At 44.9% G+C, this 15,926-nt stretch overlaps 1 protein-coding gene across 1 annotated transcript in view; it reads left to right on the top strand.

The window, feature by feature from the left end:
* UGGT2 (UDP-glucose glycoprotein glucosyltransferase 2) overlaps nucleotides 1-15,701 on the top strand; it is a 146,887-nt gene extending 131,186 nt beyond the window's left edge. The window contains exons 33-38 of the mRNA XM_060191876.1: nucleotides 1,336-1,518; nucleotides 3,767-3,927; nucleotides 4,500-4,614; nucleotides 9,722-9,838; nucleotides 13,571-13,697; nucleotides 14,943-15,701. Coding sequence (XP_060047859.1) covers nucleotides 1,336-1,518; nucleotides 3,767-3,927; nucleotides 4,500-4,614; nucleotides 9,722-9,838; nucleotides 13,571-13,697; nucleotides 14,943-14,965 — 726 coding nt within the window. The 3' untranslated portion in view covers nucleotides 14,966-15,701. The remainder of the gene's footprint in view (nucleotides 1-1,335; nucleotides 1,519-3,766; nucleotides 3,928-4,499; nucleotides 4,615-9,721; nucleotides 9,839-13,570; nucleotides 13,698-14,942) is intronic.
* The last annotated feature ends 225 nt before the right edge of the window (nucleotides 15,702-15,926 follow it).

Genomic DNA, 15,926 nt, shown 5'->3' with positions numbered 1-15,926 from the left:
TTTTTTGCAACTAAGCGATTCCACTGCTCCCTGCAGACTCTTTATTCTTCCCTTGTAACCAAATAGAGATGAACATGTGAAAATAGGCAGACAGATGAGATGAGATGAGAGAGACATAATAGAGTCATTTCTGTTGTTTGTTTAGCTTATGCTCTGGGCACTTGCATGTGCTGCCAGGGGCCTGAATCGAGCTACTCATACCTGCTAAACTGTGTATTGGTTCAGGCAAACTGCATCCTGGTCCCCAGGGAATATTTCTAAATATTTTCTGGATTAAAAAAATGTATTATTTTTCTAATGTTTTTAATATTGAAACTAATGACTCCTTAGAGCACTTCTAACCGTAATTCAGCATTTCAATTCATAGATAAATCAATGCGTAAAGAACATGATTTAAATCTACATTGTTGTAGCAAAAGCTACATAAAAATTAAACTAAGCATAAAACCAGTGATTGTCTTCAGAGAAGAATTGAGGTAAAATCAGATCCTGTATTTGCTGCCCCCCCCCCAATTTCCTTACCATCCTCCCCTGAGCTTTGAACTTCTGACCCAAACTCTCTTCACCTCATCAACTTCCCTGATTTAAGCAGAATGAGAGTCTCATACTAGGGACACTAGATCCAATGCCAAATGTCCAGCTTACTGGCTCTATCTTGCTACCTTGTATTTTTAATCTGTACACTAAACCATCGTAAATCTCAAACACAGAACTCACGTAGAGTTCAGTTTATAGCTACCTTTGCATTCTCTACACTCGCTCCGCTTTCTTTCTCTGCCCAGCCCGGATGCTGACATCTGTGCCAAGTGCCTCAGGCATAGCTGCACCAAGATGCTGAGGCTTTCTGTCTAGAGTCATGTTTTCTCTAGTGTGACAATGTTAGGAGAAGTAGAGAGCGTGGGTCCATGAAGTGGGGTAGCCAGAGTGAGCATGAGGGGAGAGTCCCCAGTTCACTCCTGCAGTTGCATATGCCCCCATGATGCTCTTTCTTCTCTCTCCCCCTCTCTTGTTCTCTTTCATGTTAACAGATAAATATTTTCTTTAAAGTGGGGGCACATTGTATTAGTGAGTAAGCTTACCTGGTCATATAACTTGTCTGTTTTTAATGTCATGAAATTATATTGTTATATCTATATGTATTTTAGTATCTGTCAGTATTTTCATATTTTTTGTTAATAGGTGTAAGTTGTAGAAGTAGTATTTAGATATTTTACCAACTTTTTTGTAGCCATTAGCTCTACCTTTAAAAAAATATTCATACTGCTTTCTCTTCCCTAAACATATTCTCTGGTGTGTGTGTGTGTGTGTGTGTGTGTGTGTGTGTTATATTTCTAGGAGGTGATTCCACACATGGCTAAGCAGTATGGGTTCCAGTATGAACTTGTCCAGTACAAGTGGCCCCGTTGGCTTCATCAACAGACTGAAAAACAGAGAATTATTTGGGGATACAAAATCCTTTTCCTTGATGTCCTTTTTCCTCTAGCAGTGGACAAAATCATTTTTGTTGATGCTGACCAGGTAAGAAGATGAACAAGGAGGGCCAGGCGATAGTGCAGTGGGTTAAGCGCACATGGCGCAAAGCACAAGGACCCGCATAATGATCCCGGTTTGAGCTCCTGGCTCCCCACCTGCAGGGGAGTCGCTTCACAAGCAGTGGAGCAGGTCTGCAGGTGTCTGTCTTTCTCTCCCCCTCTGTCTTCCTGCCTTCTCTCAATGTCTGTCCTATCCAACAACGACGACAGCAGTAACAACAGTAACAATAACAGTTAACAACAAGGGCAACAAATGGGAAGAAACAGCCTCCAGGAGCAGTGGATTCATAGTGCAGGCACCGAGCTGCAGCAATAACCCTGGAGGCAAAAAAAAAAAAAAAAAAAAAAAGATGATGAAGCAGCTGTTTTGGTGCTTGCAGCCTTTGAGTGTAGAGGTTTGTTTGGTTTATGATGCTGGCGTTCGCTGTTAGCTTTGTTGCCATGCAACATAATCATATACTGCTTGTGACATTTTAGCAGCACATATTTAAAAATCCACAATTCCAGAGAGAAATCAAACATATTTCATGAAGTGCAACATTTTATTTAAGAAGAAGCAGTTTCTCTCTGAAGCAGCAGGGTGTTTTTTTTTTTGTTTGTTTGTTTTTGGTAATTAAAAGTGGGTCAAATACATTGGTTATAGTAAAAGTGGTTATTTGAGTTTCTCAGAATATGAGCTGATACTTGTTTAAAATTCACTTGTTCTAACTGGAAACTATCTTTTAATTAGGTATTTATTAGTAATTTAACATTTACATGGAATTATCAGATGTCAGGAGCGGTTCAGTCTCCCCCAGTTCCGCTCCCGTCTCCCGCCTCCAGCAGCATTCTGCCAGTAGATTAGTCTCCAGGATAGTTACATCCCACACTTGCCGAAAGAGACCATAACAGTCCTTAGCTTTCAGATGTTATGTATAGGAAATTATGCCTTTTCCCCTTCCCTGTTGTGTGCCTTTGTGATATTTTTTTTTATTATCTTTATTTACTGGGTAGAGACAGACAGAAATCGAGAGGGAAGGAGATGATAGAGGAGAGAGACAGATACCTGCAACACTGCTTCACCACTCATGAAACTTTCTCCCTGCAGGTGGGGACCAGGAGCTCACACCTGGGTCCTTGCACATGGCAGCAAGTCCACTAACCAGTGCACCACCACCCAGCCCCCCCTTTAATCTTTAGTGAGACAAAAACATGAAAACTACATGAAATATCTAAGAACAGTAATATGTAAGTGCTTATATATGCACAAGTCAGTATTTACATCTAGGAAGAAAAGATATATCCTCAAATTGACATTTATTTGTATTCTAAACCATTTTTCAAGTTGATTGATATGAATCGAAATAATCAAAAACTAAGAAAACAAGCAAAACTGGGTAATCAGTTAAGCTTTTTCATTTCTTACCTTCCCCAACATTTATAGTAATATTTCCTAGCAGATTAAATTCTATTTAAAATAATATACTGACACTATTTCACATGATTTGGTTTATTTCACATTATTTGGTTCTGGGTAGTATTTGCAACTATACAATAAGGACTAGTCAGAAAAATTATTACGAATTGCTGGTTTATACCTATGTGTGAAGCATTTAGTTCCTTCCCAAAATATATTTTGTTTTAAAATATATTTTTCTTGTTTTGTGTTGTTAAAATACAACACCAAAACGTCCTGCTAGGAGGTGGGGCCGAGGCTCAACCCTGGGTCTCATAACATAAAATACTGTGATGAAATATGCACAGTAGGAGCCTGGACAGGACCCACCTGGCAGTGCACACCTTGCTGAGCCCCAGACTCACAGACCCAGCTCCAGCACCACGTGGAGACACCATGACACCAAGGGACGCTCCATGAGTGGTGGAGCCGTGCTGTGATATTTCCTCCTCTTCCTCCTTCACCTCTCCCTTGTCCTCCTCCCCTTTCACTCTCTCACTCTCTGTATATCTGAAAATCTTTTTTTTTAATAATGGAAAAAAAATAAGTCACACATGATGAAATGCTGGCACCACACACACAGAGATTATGACAGACTTTTCTTGGTAGTAAGCACGATCTCTGTCTTAGAGCCGAGCTCTGTAAGAAAGTAGAGACTTAGTAAACACATATAAGTTAAGGAGCTGAGGGAAATCAATTGTCTGTTTCTACAATGAGGTCTTGATGGTTTCAGATTTATGGAAAAGGGGGCTTACAGAATTCTTGAGTGTTCATCAGAGAAATAATTTTGACTATTTAGATTGTGAGACACGACCTGAAAGAGCTTCGAGATTTTGATCTGGGTGGAGCTCCTTACGGCTACACCCCGTTCTGTGACAGCCGCAGCGACATGGACGGATACCGCTTCTGGAAGACCGGGTACTGGGCTTCACATCTTCTGAGAAGGAAATACCACATCAGGTAGGAAGAGGCGCCCTTCTGCTTCTTGGTCAATAAGTTGCTCAGTCACAATGCGCAGTTTTTGTAGAAGCCACACGATGGCAGCCAGTTACATAGAGCTCATTATGTGCCAGTTACCCTGGGTGGATTTGTGTGCAATAAGTCATAAAATCTCTAGGAAACCTTTTGACATACAGTCACACCCAGTTTATAACCTAGAAATTGTGTGGCATTTACCTAACTTAGGCTGGCATATACTACTAGTCACACAGGAGATTTGAGCTTGGGATGTCAACTAATGGAGTAAAAACACTGTCTGCACAGCTCTTACATTGCTTTGTTAGGACCAGGAGTTTAATGAGATCTTGGAAAAATCTGAAATGTTCCTAAGAAGATACGGAGCCTTTTATTCTAGTAGCAGACTTCAGCTCCGTGTGTGCCATGGTAGACAGAGTACATTTATACAAAGATGCATTGTCATCAAGCCCAGCTGAATGGAAACTTCGCCCACTGCTGTAGACACTCAGAGGGCTGCGGGAGGGGGCCGAGCAGGACATGTGAACACGGCCTCAGACAACTTTCACCCTCTGCAGCGCCCTGTACGTAGTGGATCTGAAGAAGTTCAGGAAAATTGCTGCAGGTGACAGGCTTCGCGGCCAGTACCAAACTCTCAGTCAAGACCCAAACAGCCTTTCCAACCTCGACCAGGTATGTCAGTGCCCAGGGCCTGATTTTCAGTGCCTAAGCGTAGCTCCCTGTCCCCAGCTTCCATAGCCTTTGTGCCCAGCCCCGCGCACTCTCTGCAGAGTTCTCCATTGGATATCTCAGCTTAACACATAATTTTTTTCACTGCAAGCTCAACATTTTAAAAACTACAGGTATTTTATCTTCATATTCACATCCTGGAATGTCTTGTCTCAGTCACCACTTCTGGTTCTTATTCACTTGCATTATTGTTTTCTTTCTTTTTTTTTTTTTTTGCCTCCAGGGTTACCTCTGGGCTCTGGTGCCAAAACTATGAACCCACCATTCCTGGTGGCCACCTCCCCCCCCTTTATTTTATTTCCATTTTATTTGTTTGGATAGAGATAAATTGGGGAGAGGGGGAGGGAGAGAGGGAGAAAGAGACCTGCAGACCTGCCTTACTGTTCACAAAGCACCGCCTTGAGTGGGGAGTGAGGCCTTGAACCTAGTCATGTGCCCTCAGCCTGCACACCAAGCCCGGCCCCAGGATGTCTCCTCCTCACCTGCAAAGCAGACCTCCTTCACCCTGCACCCCACCTGGCTACCGCCTCACGTTTCATTCTTCCTAACAAGTACTTTCCTCATTATTCGATCGGAGCAATTTTTAATAATTTAAGAGAAGCAAAAGCCCTATAGCCCATAATTTCCACAGGTCATCTTTCCAATGAATAAGGAATGTAGAGTCTTTTTAAGACTTTATGAGGGGTCGGGTTGAGCACACATAACGAGAAACACAAGCACCGGTGGAGGGATCCCGCTTCGAGCCCCCAGCTCCCCACCTGCAATGGGGTCACCTCACGGGCAGTGAAGCAGGTCTACAAGTGCCTATCTTGGGGGCCGGCGGTAGTGCAGCGGGGTAAGTGCACATGGCGCAAAGCACAAGGACCAGTGTAGGGAATCCCAGTTCGAGTCCCTGCTTCCCACCTGCAGGGGCGTTGCTTCACAAGCAGTGAAGCAGGTCTGCAGGTGTCTATCTTTCTCTCCCCCTCTCTGTCTTGCCCTCCTCTCTCCATTTCTCTCTGTCCTATCCAACAGTAATGACAATAATAATAACAACAATGGTAAACAACAATAGAGGAGGATGGCCTCTAGGAGCAGTGGATTCGTAGTACAGGCACTGAGCCCCAACAATAACCCTGGAGGCAAAAAAAAAAAGGACTTTATGCATTTTGTTATTCAAGTGGTACTTCATGAGTGTCAGCAATGCCCACTGTCATTATAATGACATAATGTCACTGGACATTAGAGAGAAAGCAGCTTTTCTTAGTTCCTAGTGCTTTCATTCTAGTGAGAAAATTAGTAGTGGGCAGCAGTATGGTAATGCAGACACTCAACCAGGTGCACCACCAGCAGCCTCAAAGTGAACAGTACATAGAGGTAATAAGTGCGCTGGAGCAGTAGAAAACAGTGCGCTAGAGTGCTTAGAACAGAGGTGTCTGTGAAGCGCTTGTGCACTGGGTGGCCTGTGTCCCAGTGAAGATGACATCTGAGGAACTTTCGGTGGAGACATAAGAGTAAAGAGCCGGAAAATAGATGCAAAGATGCTCTGTGTCGCTGAGCCTCAGAAACAACAAATTAAAGTAATAGTAAGATACAACTTCACACTTACTGGAATAGCTATACTTAAAAAAAAAAATAGGCAATAGAAGCATTTACAAGGTTATAAAGAAAGTGGAACCATCAGACACTGCTGATGGAATGCAAGATAATGTAGCCAGTTTGGCAAACAGTCTGGCAAGTCCTCATAGCCAGTCACAGAGTCACCATATGGCTCAGCAGGTCCATGGCTAGACATATAGCTCAGGCAAATTGAAAACATAGGCTCATACAAAAGCTCGTACACCAACACTTGTAGTGGTATTATTGTACTAGCCGGAAATGAAAGCCGTCTGGATGCTCGTAAATTGTTGAATGGACAGACAATATGATACAGGCAGGCCGTGGAACACTTAGCAGCCGTGTAAAGGAATGCAGCTCTGTGCGTGTTACAGCCAGGTGGACCTGGCAGACATTAAGCTAAGGGGGCTAGGTGGTGGCGCACCTGGTTGAGCACACGTTACATTGCACAAGGACTGGGGTTCAAGCCCTCAGTCCCTACTTGCACGAGGAAGGCTTTGTGAGTGGTGAAGCAGGGCTGTAGGTCTCTATCTCTCCCTCTCTCTGTCTCCCCCTACCCTCTCAATTGCTGGCTATCTCATTCAATAAATAAAGATAATAAAAAGTAAAAACAAACATTAAGCTAAGTGAAAGAAGGCAGACAGATGATTTCACTTGTACAACTTCATTTATAAGGTAAGTGTCAGACTCACAGGGAATGAAGCCAACTAAGTGTCTGCACAGAAAACGAAGGAGAATTGTGAAATAATTAAGTAGGAAATTGTGTCCTCAATGAGGACAGAATCAATGTGTGTATATGATTGACAGTATGAAAGGCCTCCCTTTAGATTCATATTCATGAGGCTAAAATGAGAGCATTGTGGGGCGGGGGGTTAAGGTATTTTTTTGTCATTTTGTTTTTGTCTCTGGGGCTTTGCTGCTCCAAACTGACATTTTCAGAGACAGAGGGAGGTGGAGAGACACCCCAGTGCCAAAGCTTCCTTCAGTGCCCAGGGCTTCCAGTGGTGTCCTGGGACCATGAGCCCAGAATGCATTATGACAGAGCGGGCAGGTGCCACCCTGGTGCTGGGCTATAGTGCCAGGCATTGTATGCATCTCTGTTGGATCAGCCAGGCTTACTTGTGCAGACAGTCAATTAGAGGTTCGGGTTTAACTGGGACAAGGATCTTGCCTAGTGAACACAACTAAGGGAGAGGCAAGACAACCGGGACTGGGTTCAGGGGACTAGCTGCAGTGAGTAAGCGTGAAAATGAAGCTGGAAGTGGTTAGGGGGAGCAAAGCGATCCCGAGGTGATGAGAGCTGAGCTAGGGACAGGGTCAGCTGACTGCTGAGCTCAGTGCTGAGTACTGAAAGAGTGAGCTGACGTGCAAGAGGGTGGAGGGGAGGAGCATGGAGTTGGACTGCTAGAGGACTTGGCAAGGACATGCCATTGGGTACAGGAGCAGAGATAAGATAGCGCCCCAGATATTTAGTAAGTGGGTTCCAGCCTAAGGGCATTGGAAAAGACACCTATGCTTGTTTATTATTATTATTTTTATTATTATTATTATTGGTAGATTTTACTTTTAAAAAATTTTTTATTTATAAAAAGGAAACCCTGACAAAACCATAGGATAAGAGGGGTACAACTCCACACAATTCCAATCACCAGAACTCCGTATCTCCTCCCCTCCCCTGATACCTTCCCTATTCTTTATCCCTCTAGGAGCATGGACCCAGGGTCATTATGGGATGCAGAAGGTGGAAGATCTGGCTCTGTAATTGTTTCCCCACTGAACATGGGTGTTGGCAGGTCGATCCATACTCCCAGTCTGTCTCTCTCTTTCCCTAGTGGGGCAGGGCTCTGGGGAGGCAGGGCTCCAGGACACATTGGTGGGGTCATCTGCTCACCGAAGTCTGGTTGGCATCATGGTAGCATCTGGAACCTGGTGGTTGAAAGAAGAGTTAACATATAAAGCCAAACAAATTGTTAACTAATCATCAACCTAAAGGCTGGAATATTGCAAATGAAGATTTGGGGTCTTCGTTTTGTAGCTAGCTAGTAGGCCTGTTTAGTTATATTCCAAAGGGCCCATGACTATACTAGTTTTTTCCTGAGCCTAATATGCAGGTGGCCCCCAGTTGTTGTCAAGGGAGATGATGTCATGACTGGAAAAGGGGCTAGATAGCTGGATCAGGGAAGAGAGGAGATTTTACTTTATTGGGTTTAAAGAAAAACACTGAGCAGAAAGTACAAAGAATTCTTAGAATCCTGAACTCTCTATAGTCTGTTCCACTGATTACTTTTTTTCTTTTGTCAATACCACATTTTCTTCATTGTGATGGGAAATGAGCTTCAAGTTCAGTGGAGTTTCTTCTGCACTCCTGTGCTGACTGTTCACTTGCCTTGCCAAGTGGTTTCAGATTGGCTGGTCAGTATCTGCAAGACAATTCGCTGGGACTTTGATTGGGGTTTCACTGAATCTGTAGATGAAGTTGGGAAACAGACATTTTAGCCTGACCACAGACATGATTTCATCAGAACTCATAACTTTCCTCATGTGGAGAAGCCTCATGTTAGAGCTTTTCGCTAGATTTTGTTTTTGTCTTTCACTCAGTGGAAGTGTCAGTGCTATTATGGTTTAACTTCAAATCTCAGCTGCTTATTATTGACATGTAGTAACTAACATTGTTGTATGTTAATCTTGTGTCCTAAAACCTTCCTATAGAAACTTGTTCCAGTTTTCTTCATCCTTGGGATTTTCTACATTAGTAGTCCTGTCACCTGTGAACAAGGATAATGCTATTGTTTCCTGTCCACCTGCTTCCTTGTATCTCTTAGTTGTGTCGTATTAGGTTACTTCAGCTGTTAGGTAGAATATGAGTGTTGAGAAGCAGCCTCAAATCATGGCTCACTTGCAGCAGCTAACAGGAATATCACCTGTGCCCTCTGGGAGAGAGAAGAGACTCGCACTTCGCCTGGGTGGGATGTAAGCAGAGACCGGAGGGGAGGGGAAGGGAGGGCTCTCACCGAGGGCACAGAAACAGATGTTTCTGAATCCCTCCATAGATTCTCCTCTGGCTCCTTGGCCATTTCAACATCTGTAACCCTGGTGCCAGCAGTCTCTGCAGGTGAAAGTACACGTGAGGATTGTCTCTTTCCAGGGAAGAGTCAAGTCACCTCACAACAGCAGCGTGTGAGCTGCTAATCCTGGTGTTCCAGGCAGACAGGCAGTGAGGCTGCGCATGGGGAATGTGGTTGCTAGTTTTCTGGGCCTCCCTGTCCCTCCTTATCCTAGGCGTGAGGCCAGAGGAGGCTTGGGTGCAGCACTCCTGACATACGATGACTGGGACAAAGTAAGTGCACTTGAAAACAGAGCTGTCTCATCTCTGCCTGTGTTTATTAGGATTGCTTAGAATCTGATGGTGTCTACGACTCCTTTTACAGACTGTGTAAATCATCTCTCTCTGTAGGACCTTCCCAATAATATGATTTACCAAGTAGCCATTAAGTCCCTTCCTCAGGACTGGCTGTGGTGTGAGACCTGGTGTGACGATGAATCCAAACAAAGAGCCAAAACCATCGATCTGGTGAGTGTCTGTTAACAGAGAAGAAACTGCTGCGTGCTCTGGGAGAGGGTTGGCACACTGCTGCCAACTCAGTGTGTTGTTCACGCTGCTGTTTAATCAGGCTGGCAAGGAGCAGCTATGCCAGTGGCTGCCCAGTCACCCCCAGACTCAGAGACTCACAAGGATTCCCAGGGCTCAGAAGATGGTCATAGTTGTGGCCGTGGCTTAGTGCAGGGAAAGGGTATTAGCAAAGTCAGCAGAGGGAAAAGCTGCATGGGGGAGCCCAGGGCAAAGCCAGCACAAGCTCCTCGAGCCCTGTCTGGAAATTTGACAGCACAGGCTTCAGCTTTTGTTTTTGCCATCAGGGTTATTGCTGGGGCTCAGTGTCTGCACAAGAACTCCACCAGTCCCAGTGGCCTTTTACTTGCTCCTCTCTCTCTCTCACAGAGACAGAGAAATAGAGGCAGACAGGGAGACAGAGACACACAGAGTCCTGCTCCACTGCTCCTGAAGCTCCCACACACATGGGTGGGGATCCGAGGCTCTGAACTCTAGTCCTCGCACACGGTCCTGCGTGTGCTTTACCTGCTGCTGTGCCACAGCCTCCAGGGTTCTTGCTGGGGCTCGGTGCCTGCACTATGAATCCACTGCTGCTAGAGGCTATTTTCTCTTTATTTTTATTTTTTAATATTTATTTATTCCCTTTTGTTGGCCTTGTTGTTTTATTGTTGTAGTTACTCTTATTGTTGTCATTTTTGGATAGGACAGAGAGAAATGGAGAGAGGAGGGGAAGACAGGGGGAGGGAAAGATAGACACCTGCAGACCTGCTTCACCGCCTGTGAAGCGACTCCCCTGCAGGTGGGGAGCCAGGGGCTCGAACCAGGATCCTTACGGTCCTTGTGCTTTGTGCCATGCGCACTTAACCCACTGAGCTACACCTGACTCCCTATTTTTCTCATTTTGTTGCCCTTGTTGTTGTTATTGTCGTTGCCCTTGTTGTTGCTGGATAGGACAGAGAGAAATCAAGAGAGGAGGAGAAGACAGGGGGAGAGAAGATTGACACCTGCAGACCTGCTTCACTGCTTGTGAAGCGATCCCCCTGCAGGTGGGGAGCCAGGGGCTAAATTAGGAACCTTACACGCTGGTCCTTGAGCTTCGTACCATGTGCACTTACCCTGCTGTGCTACTGCCAGGCCCCCTCAGATTTATTTCTTAAGCTACAACACGTGTGAAGTACTGTCTACCAGGGAGATTTCATAGAAGGTGCCCAGAATCCCCACGGGAGGCTGATTACAGAGGTTCCCTCTCCTCTGCCTGGCACATGCCAAATCCTCACCTTTCAGAAGGAAACCGGGTGCCCATCAAGCAGCCAGCCACATGTTAGCATAGTTCAGGTGCAGGGTGCCAGTCAGTTTCCAGGGGTCCTGGGGAAACTGGCAATTCCAGGTGCCGGGCAGAGGCCGACCAAGGGGAGCAGTCACAGGCTCGCGGGGCTGTTCTCTTCTGAACAAGGACTTTTGAACGAAGGTGCATGAAATGGCTGAAGTCACTATTCACATCTAAACATTGGCAGTCATCTTAAGAGAGGAATCTACTGATGGTTCTCTTGTCAGTATCTTCCCCCATATGAGGACAATCAGTTTGTGTTCTACTTAAATTATTCTATGCATGTCTATCATTCATCTCTAGTTTCTTTTCTCGAGATTGATTTATGCGTTCATGAGAGAAAGGAGTGTCACTCTGGCACCCGTGATGTCAGGGATCAAACTTGGGTCCTCGTGCTGAGGGTACAGCACCTGATCCACTGTAACACCACACAGCCAACTCACCTGGAGTTTTAAGAAATGTTTTCTTAAGAGTTTCATTTTAAGCTCTCTTAAGTTTCCCAAACATGAAAATTTTCAAATTCATTTATGTGTTGTCCAACTGTGTTTCTGAATGTCATGATTCTGTCCCAGCTCACTGCCATCAGGGATTCTGAGCTTGGGCACTGGCAACATGAGTGGGACAGCGCCATTTTGTTGAGCCCTGTGCCTGGCAGGATTGTCTAGAGCAGCTACGGGCTCTGCCCACTAGATGGCAGCAGCACCTCACCGCCTCCAGCGAGGCCAGCCACGACTGTCTGGAGACCTTGCCATCATCACAGCATTTTATCACCTCTGAACATTTGGCAGCAGAATAAACTGGAACCCCTTGTGAGGAAAGAATTAGTACCTTGGGCTCGTGGCTCAGAACTAATCGCTTCACAGTAAGGCAAGACAGAAAAGCAAGTGACAGCCAGCAGGACAAGGCATGCAGAAGTGAGGCTTCGTCCCCTAATGCTTTTGCAGAGCGCAAAAGTTGACGCTCCTCTCACAGTCTTTCTGGTCTCGGCGGCTGCCATCACCACCCTGTGTTACACCCAAGCCAAAGAGACACCTCTCTTTCCTCACATTCAGCCCACTAGCAAATCCTGTGGCCTCAGGTATTCCTAAAGTTAGAGGGTCCTCCTTTTCCCACTGTGCCTGTTGAGTAGACTGGTTAAATATTTTTAAAGCATGGATGATTCTGGAATTTACAACAACTCCTATTTTGGCAAAAAAAGTTAACTGATCAGGAGCTGGGCCGTAGCGCAGCGGGTTAAGCGCATGTGGTGCAAAGCCCAAGGACCGGCGTAAGGATCCCAGTTTGAGCCCCCGGCTCCCCACCTGCAGGGGAGTCACTTCACAAGCAGTGAAGCAGGTCTGTTGGTGTCTGTCCCTCCCCCTCTCTGTCTTCCCCTCCTCTCTCCATTTCTGCCCCGACCAGCGGGGTGGTGAACCGGGGCTAGGAACCTAAAGACCTGGAATGACAGGGACAAGAGACACGAAAGAACGACAGCAAGACAGGACTCTGATCAAGCTGCCAAATTGTATTGTGTTCACAGGCATTTTAAGGCTTCGGGGAAGGGGGAGCATAGGGGGAAGGGGGAGGCAGAGATCGCGGTGGAGGGTCCCTTGCAACTATTTCTGTTAAACTGTAACTATATGGCATGTCACTATAACTATATGGTATGTCACTTAGTTTCTGGCAAACATCCTTCCTACGGGAATTAGAAACTTATCTCGAGGGCTTCTGTTGTTTCAAGGCTTAGCTTCTATCAAGCAGAGAAATGGTTCCTGGCACATTTCTCTCTGTCCTATCCAACAACGACGACGCCATCAACAACAACAATAACTACAACATTAAAACAAGGGCCACAAAAGGGAAGAAGTATTTTTTAAAATCTTAAAAAGTTAAATCCTAAATTATAATCGTAAACTAAAGCAGGCATGTGAAAAGAATGGATGTTTTTACTAAGGGGAAAAATGCCACACTGGCAAGTGATTTTGTCATGGAAAACGAAATCCATAAGACCAGATTTGTAGCTCAAAGAGAAGGCAAGCAAATATTTATTACTATAGTCTGCGGTGTTCTTTCACAGATTGGTCATATGATTAGACTTGTTTTCAAAGCATTTGGCAGAATTGAACCGTCAGAATGTCAATAAACAGTTTTCGATTAAATTTCTCATTAAGATGTTTGCACTAAATATTATGCCTGCACACTGTGGCTTGTCATTCCCGCTAGATCTCAACTAATTCCATTACTTCGAGTACTTGGCATCTAGGCTTCTGCTGTTTGTAAAGTGCATTTTGTTTCTTCTAATGACAGAACTGTATTTTCAAGTATGTCTTCTTTAGGTTTCCCAGAACATGGTTTTTCATTGAACGAGACTTTATTTTAACTTTTAGTGCAATAATCCCAAAACTAAAGAACCCAAACTAAAAGCGGCTGCCAGGATCATCCCAGAATGGGTGGAATATGACACTGAGATACGGCAGCTGTTAGACCAACTGAAGGACAAGAAGAAAACTTCAAGTAAGTGACCCGTCTGTGACAGCGAACGAGCCAGATGTTGGTTGCATGAGCTCAGAGTGCATCGCAGATGCATTTCTCAGTGAAATCTGATGGGCGGGTGAGACTTCCTTCCAGAAAGTCTGTGGCCTGGCTAGGGGCTTCCCTTTGTGGGGAGCCAGCTCCCAAATATAAGGCGTCTGTGGCTGCAGCTTCCGTTGATCGTCTCCTGGGGGCAGTTAGTGCACCCTCCTTCAGTGCAGAGAAAGGAGAGCAAGTGCTCACCCAGGAACACAGGGAATCTCTCAGATGGGCAGGCACCAGAAAATCCTTGTCATCGCCTCCTAGGACCAAGATTCACTTCCCATGTAGCCTGTGTCCCTGGCTCGGGGAGCCTTAGTCAAGGGTTGAAGGGGGTCTTTTTTTTTTTAATTAGCGAAATGATGATTAACAAGATTGTAGGATAAGAGGGGGGTACAATTCCATACAGTTCCCACCACCAGAGTTCCATATCCCATCCCCTCCATGGGAAGCTTCCCTGTTCTTTATGAAGGGTGACTTTTTTTTTGCTCGGAGGCTTTTGATTACAGATTGAATCTGCCTGGTATTCACTTGTTCACATTTTCTCTTCTTGAGCCAGCCTTGGTTGGGTTGTAATTACGTTTCTAGGAATGAACCCATTTCTTCCGGGTTATCCAGTCTGCTGGCAGATAGATTATTTTTACTGCCGCCAGGATTATCATTAGGGCTTGGTACCTATGTAACAAAGCCGGAGTTGCCAGCGCCCACTTTTGTCCTTTGTCTAAATTTGATAGGACAGAAATTCTCGAGAGGAGGGGAGACAGAGAGAGAGACTTGCAGACTTGCTTCGTGGCTCAAGAGGGGGCTCGACCCCAGCCCTCACAAGCATATATAAATGTGTGTACTCACCAGGGGCTCCACTGCTCAGCCACATCTTGACATTAGTCTCTCATGATCCTTGGTATTTCTGTGTTTCACTTTCTTGTTAGGATCTGTCAATCTTCTCTGTGCTACTGAAAGTTTGTTTTAATCTTCACCTTCATATTGGAGGGAGAAATCACATCATTATTTCAAGCAGATATTTTTCCTGCTTGCTTCCGTTTGTTTCCATTTTATGATTCCATTGACTTTCAGAGACTTGTGGAAATTGATTAGGTTAAGTAGTCCCTTGGTTCTGCCCATACCTCTGTAAGATATAAGCTAACGCGTCTAAATTTCATGAACTGAGTAAACTCTCCTCCCTTCCAGTTTTGATTCATGATGAACTCTAGCGCCATCTTGGTATGGAAAACAGAAGATGACAGTGTGACAAGCGGTTTCCCGCCTGCTGGGAAGTATGAAACTACTGCTAAGACTGAGCATGCTACACATCAGTGGCATGCCTTTCAGCTTTAGAAGTGTTACTTATTTAAAAATACACGTACTCAGAAATGCCACATACATTTAAATCCTACATGAAAGGACCACTTAGTATTAAAAACGAGATGGTACTTTTTCCTTATGCTTGAAACACAGGGTTTCCCCAGTCTGACAGATCGCCCTGATTCTCCAGGAGAACCAATCTTTGGGGTGGGGTGGGGGTGGGGCGCTTGCTTCTCCAGCTTGTGGATCTCTGTGTGGCCCCGCCCTGCGGCGATCCATGGATTTGTATTCACAAAAGGCATTTAAAATTCCTGAACTCTTGCTTTGTTTTTCCTTCTGGGAAGACCAAGGAACCGTGGTTATTTCTGAATTGCAGATGAAGCCCATGTACACCGTGACTTCTGTTCTAAGATGGAAATAGTGTCCCACTATGCTCATTTATTTATTTTACACTACATGATGTTGCAGGACTGTGCTGTAGTGGTAAATTTTTTCAGTGTTTCTATTTTTTTTATTTCATAAAATGGTATTTGGGGGATTGTGATATATGTATGTATTGTTTTTGGAAAAGGCGGCTGCTTTTATAGAAACTGAAAGTGCTTTTTTCTTGTTGTGTATTCCTAATAAATTAATAGAAAATAAGTGTTCAAAGAGTCTCCAGCTCTTGGGTTGTCGGAAAAGTCGTGATCATTTTTGCATAGAAAACACATTACGGTGTCCCAGAGGTGGCTGGCGCAGTGGAAAAAGCACTGGACTCTTGAGCATGAGGTCCTGAGTTCAGTCTCTGACAGCACATGTACCAGAGTGATGTCTGGCTCTTTCTCTCCTCCTGTCTGTCTTGTGAATAAATACTTTATATATATATATATA

The sequence above is a fragment of the Erinaceus europaeus genome, chromosome 5, assembly GCF_950295315.1.
Source record: "Erinaceus europaeus chromosome 5, mEriEur2.1, whole genome shotgun sequence".
Lineage (NCBI taxonomy): Eukaryota > Metazoa > Chordata > Mammalia > Eulipotyphla > Erinaceidae > Erinaceus > Erinaceus europaeus.
This window is presented reverse-complemented; position numbering and strand designations above follow the sequence as displayed.